General features: G+C 44.5%; 1 protein-coding gene across 1 annotated transcript in view; it reads right to left on the bottom strand.

Moving 5' to 3' along the window:
- Positions 1-6,000, bottom strand: part of otog (otogelin) — a 59,236-nt gene that overhangs the window by 48,090 nt on the left and 5,146 nt on the right. The window contains exons 8-10 of the mRNA XM_054731803.2: positions 4,498-4,606; positions 3,750-3,796; positions 2,707-2,852 (exon numbers count right to left, since the gene is read on the bottom strand). Coding sequence (XP_054587778.2) covers positions 2,707-2,852; positions 3,750-3,796; positions 4,498-4,606 — 302 coding nt within the window. The remainder of the gene's footprint in view (positions 1-2,706; positions 2,853-3,749; positions 3,797-4,497; positions 4,607-6,000) is intronic.

Here is a 6,000-nt window from a genome sequence, read left to right as displayed (position 1 = left end):
CGCTTAGACTACTGTAACTCTCTTTTCACGTGTCTGAGCAGAACCTCCCTGAACCGTCTACAGGTGGTTCAGAATGCCTGTGCTCGTCTTCTGACCAAGTCCTCCAAACACACCTACATCACCCCACTTCTCCCCCAGCTTCATTGGCTGCCAGTCAACGTCAGGGTTCATTTCAAGATCCTGGTTCTGGTCTATAGGGCCTTACATGGACAAGCACCATCTTACATTGGTGATCTTCTTAGTCCCTACACCCCCAGCAGGTCCCTGAGGTCCAGTGATCAAAGCCTACTGGTTGTGCAGCACCAGGCTAAAGACCAAAGGTGACAGATCATTTGCTGCTGTGGCCCCCAGACTCTGGAACTCTCTCCCCCTGAGCCTGAGATCAGTGGACTCAGTGGTCTCCTTTAAAAAACAGCTGAAGACTCACTTGTTCAGGCTGGCTTTTGTATGACCTTCTTCACCACTCTCTCTTACAGAAACAAAAATGGTGACGGCTCGTTTGAAAACAGTTTTGGCATCAGCTTTGGCCTGTTTTGACCTGGGCTTTCTCTGACTTAAGAGCACATAGAGGTAGTTAAGTTTATTTAGAAAAAGGATGTATTTGCATCTTCTTTATCAAAGTATGGTGAACTGCCTCGTTGACTGGCAGCTGTAGCGTCATGAATGTCCTGTTTTTGACCTAAAGGTCATGCTCTGCTGCGTCTGCTCGAGCAGAGACATAAAGTCTCTGACACAGGCCTAATCTACATGAGATATTGGCCAAAGTCTTTCATGCCCTCTGCATCTGAACTGCTTCACCTCTGTTACAGCTCAAGGCAAAGATGAAGAACTCTTTTGATAAATACATAATCAAACAACTTTATTATTACCAATAATAATGTGAGCCCAATGTTCAATCAATCTGTGAAATGACAATGTTATTACTTGACATTATAATCCTGTGATCAGTAGTATTTTACAAGTTATTATAATCTTGGATATTTGCACTAGACACTAATGACACGTAATGCTTAAGCCACACGACACATTTCCTTTTGTTTGATCCAATCAAAACCTTCGTTTCTGACACAAGGTGTGGTTTTCTGTGGTGTTTGTATAAACCCTCTTTTGCATGTCAAATTCTGATTCTCCAGTAAACCAAAATATGACAATTATAAAAACTATTCCACGCCACCTTTTCTTTAGTTCAAAGCGTTCTAGAGAAGTCTCGGACAGGCCATCCGGACTTCCTGTTCAGCCAAAAAGAACCTCGGCAAGCTGGATAAAATCTGTTCCAAGTTACACCTGACCGCAACGGTTCCTTCAGAATAAAAGCTGAACCTCATGACCCCTTCATGGTCTCGCTGACGCCAATGAACCTGTCGTGACCTGGAAGCATTCCAAGACTAGTTTGGTAGGCACCGCTGCTTCTCTACCAGATTTGGTTCCAAGGAGGGTTCAAGAGGACCTTGGTATTCTAGATCTAAATGGAGGCTTCCCCTGGGGTACATAGACCGACGGATGGCATTTCATGTGTGTTATTAATCTCCAACTAAAGTTTAGAGTGAAACATTCACTCCCACTCAGAACTAAACGCATCTCTGGATCCGCTGGTTCTGATAACAACATTCCACACACACCATCATCTCACGTCTTACTCCACCTTAGTTCATCAGTACACAGGGTGTTAAAGTTAGTCCTGTTTAAATTTTGTAGAAATAAATTCCTTAACTATTATAAACCTGACTCTCTTTCTTTCCTTGGAGTTAATGCGAAGTGTCAAGTAATCCCTGCAATAAAAAGTTCTGATCTTCTGGTTAAAATATTGAAAGATCCATCAGATTGATATTTCATATTTCTATGGAATCTCACATTTTATGGTTCATAAGTAAGATGTAAACTACCCATCCTTTAAACAACCGTAGCGGTGAGTATGTCACGTTGTTTGTTATCCAATAGCATGCAGAGACCGTTTGAAAGACAACCATAGATCCCACCCCATGACTGAGAGCCATGAATGGACCGTGGCCAGAATATATATTTACATATTTAGGATGGTTTGCCAGGCAAGGATGAATGAGAATCCAGTGTGAATATTTACTCACACACTGACGGACTTTGGCTTCATCACTGCTCTGATCTTAAACCCAAACAGTCCTGGCCGTTGCTGACAGCTACCGATCTGCCTCTATGAATCGTTTCTTTCATGAGTGGCAGACTCCCACAGCCGAAAGGTTTTAGCACACACTTCCCACATCTCCTTCTCTTCCCATCATTCACCTCCTTTTTTCTGTATAACCTTCTCTCTGTCCAGGCCCCCCCACCTCCGTGCTGACTACAAAGCCACCCAACAGCTCTGTCAGTCAGGCCAGATAAGGTAATCCTGCTCAGTTGGCTGCTAGAGGTCTCAGGCCTCTGCTCTGATGAGTGGGACATCTTATACCCCCCCCCCCCCCCCCCCCTCCAACCTCCGTCCTGGCTGGGAAACTGATGGCAGGTGGAGAGAAGAAGAAGCCTTCAGTCTTTTGTCACTTTTTGTTCATTATCTGCTCTTACCGCTGAACAAAATCCACCTGGACTCAGCGGGGATTATTGAACACTTAAATTTTGATATCATCTACATGAAAGACAAATTGCAGGAACCTGTAACCCAAGCCAACCCAACAGTTTGACTCCTGCAGCTAACGTGACAGGACATAAAGAAACAACGTGTTAGGAGTAACTCACAGTTCCACAGGGGGCATTCTGGATGGTGACGGTGAATTTCCCCGAGCTGCGACTTTTGGCGAGGACGTACTGACACGTAGCAGGAAAGGTGAAGATCCTTCCATCAAAGGACTGGAAATACATATCACCTGTCACCGAGCACTCGCCTATGAGGAAACACACGTCTCACCAATTCAACAAAACGTTTAGAAACAATTTGTTTTCCTCACTGAATGTTTGTGTTCTTCATTCTAGGGACTCTGTTACTGAACTGGAATGTTATGCAACGTTTAGTGACATTTAGTAGTGATGTTGCAAAGTGCAAGCACGCCCAAGCTCATGGCACAGAGGATTTGTGACAACATCTTCTACCAATACCAGTAACTCCATTTTACTTCTAATGTGACATAATGAAACTTTACGGGGCTCAAGCTTTAAAATGTAAATCATATCCATGAGAGTTTTACTATAAAATCCTCACGTGTGGCCAACATTTATCATTTCTTTATTTTTGGTGAGTTTGATGATCAAATGACTTTTATTCTTAATAAAAAAAATAAATAAATGTAAAAAGTTGAGAATGTCTGTGAAAGATATAAAATTATCTAAAAAATACGTTTGAAATGGTAAATATCCCCCTTTTGACCAGCTGCCCAAGCCTTTATGTCCTGATTTATTTACAGATTTTTTCCCAGCTACTAGAGTAGATTATATTTGTGTATTTCTGGCCAATTGATTATCCATCCTTTCGTCTAATGTCTATCAAGCCCATTTGCCTCTAATACTTCATCTGTAGCCCCAAACTGAAAAAAAAACACTTCAAAATAAAACCTTCAGCCAAACTAAGAACCATTGTTCCCCGTTTATTACTTATTTACTGGAAAAGAAAATGTACCTTTTATAGATTTGACCCTATTAAAAATCCTTCCACCGTTTGCAGCTGCTGCAGCGCTAAATCCAGTAAGTTAGTGACATTTAAATCTGATTCTGTTTGGATCCAACAGCATTTAGAGATTTCCAGATGGGAGTCAAAATGTGATATCTCACAGAGAAAAAGCACAAACCTGGGCAGCTGTACTCAGTGCAGTTCCACACTCCACCCACACATGTGCTGAAACAGAAAGCAGAGGCGTCCACAGGTGGTTCTGGAAACATGAAAGGCTGAGCTAATAGCAGCATCACTGACAGATCCTGGACTCACCGAGCCCAGGTGGACAGATCTGAGGAAATTAAAGGGACTGCATCAAATCGGCAGGAACATATCTGGGTTCTTTATATGCTGGTGTGTGTGTTCAAGTGTGTGTGTGTGTGTGTGTGTGTGTTCAAGTGGTGTGTGTGTGTGTGTGTGTGTGTGTGTGTGTGTGTGTGTGTGTGTGTGTGTGTGTGTGTGTGTGTGTGTGTGTGTGTGTGTGTGTGTGTGTGTGTGTGTGTGTGTGTGTGTGTGTGTGTGTGTGTGTGTGTGTGTGTGTGTAGGGGGTGGAGGGGTAGCTCAATATGAAGTAGGTGGGATAATCATCTATAAAACATGGAAAATTACATGTTTTCTGACTTTTTCCTCTGTACAAATTGTGCAAATCTGCACTCACAAACTACTTCATCCGGTTGGATTAGATTCTCTTGCTGCCTTGTGAAAAGCAAAGTTATTTTTACACTTTTTGCTTCTCTTTGGTAAATCCTTTCCTCTCTCAGACACACAATAACTTTAGGGATTTAGGCCAACATGCCTTGATGAGAGAAGAACCAGCTGAAGAATCGGTGCAGTCTTGGTTCGAACACACAGCAGATGAAAGAAAAGCTGTAAAAATAACTCACCAGTTGTTGCATTCTTCCTGCAGCATTTGTCCAGATGGATAAAACATGCCGTGGTACTCACAGGGACAGTCAGCAGGCATCACACAGCCTCCATCCTCGTAAATTAGACCTGGGGAAACAGACACCATACTGAGTTCCCTTCAGTCGATTCACTCTGTACATCGAAGGTACTGTGGGACATCACGCCCTCGTGTGGCCTGGCTGAAGACACATTTAATCACGCCTGTAAGGCAAATGAAAGTGACGCTGCATCGAGGCCCCACCCTTTACTTATAAGCACCCGCGTCACTGTCATCATTACTCAGTTCTTACGCTCATCACCTTGCTGAGAACACATCTGACAACTTGCTGCATTACTGAAAAATAGCTTAACCGCTCGCTCTACTGCCTTCTGGCTAGCATTCCCGCCCACTGAGCGCTATCTTTTTTGGCTCTTCAGCTTCTCCAATTTCGCTCCGCTGTGTGTCTCGCAATGAGCATCGTATCGGACGTCGCTTCACGGAAAGCCGCTTCGCGCCCATGTCCCCAGGGCTGTGGATTCTCTCTTCAAGAGAAAGACCTGCACGAAGCATGCCCGGTGTGCCTGGGAATTCTCCACGCCAGAAGAGCGCTTGTGGACCCGGAGGCGTGCAAGTTCTGTCGCCGACTCCGCCGTCCCACGCTCGAACGGCGCGTGAAGCTCCTACAACATCTCCTGGGAGACGCTGCAGTTTTGCAGCAGGACCCCATGCTTTTCCGTTTGGCCCCGGCTTCGCCCGGCTCTGACGTGGACAGCCTAGTGATCGAGGTCCCTGCTACTAGCTGGGTAAAGCCCCAAGCCCAATATCCTCGGTCAGCTTACCAAGTTTTGATTTTGTTACTGAGCAGGCCAGAGGTGCCTTCATGTTGGAGTCGTTCTACCACGTCTTTCTTGCTAAAAATGCCTGGAAAAACTCTGTTAGCTTTGGGTTAGCATGTAGCTAATATCCCGCTGATCTCCAACAGTGGAGAATTTGAGCTGATTTGTAAGGCCAGGGTTCCCAGTCGCGGCACTCTAGCTCTGTTGGAATTTCACAGTCCTGGTCCATATTAAGCCGGGCGTACACTGTGCGACTTTTTCACTCGCAGCATTCAGCTTCAGCTCAAACTGTACGACTTCCTCGCAGAGCAGATCTCACGAGTCGTGTGCTCACACTGTACGACCCAGTTCTCGCATGCGACCTGACTGCTCACACTGTACGTCTGGTAGCAACACGTCGGCCCTAAAAATGTGCTAAAAATAGCAGTTTTTACTCAACACGTCAGACTTTTTTGTTTTGCCTGTTGTCCTTCGGGAGTGCTGCAGGAGGACACACAGAGATTTATGGGGGTTGGATGAGGAAAACGAAATAAAGAAAGTGAATCTGTGTTTTGTGATCAGTTTAATTTGACATGAACATGACAAACACGCTTTCTTGACAATCTTTGTGAGTAAAAAAAAGTGTAGAAACAAAAACGAACAACGTGTGTTATTAGGGAAATAGC

Source organism: Nothobranchius furzeri, chromosome 9, assembly GCF_043380555.1.
Source record: "Nothobranchius furzeri strain GRZ-AD chromosome 9, NfurGRZ-RIMD1, whole genome shotgun sequence".
NCBI lineage: Eukaryota > Metazoa > Chordata > Actinopteri > Cyprinodontiformes > Nothobranchiidae > Nothobranchius > Nothobranchius furzeri.
This window is presented reverse-complemented; position numbering and strand designations above follow the sequence as displayed.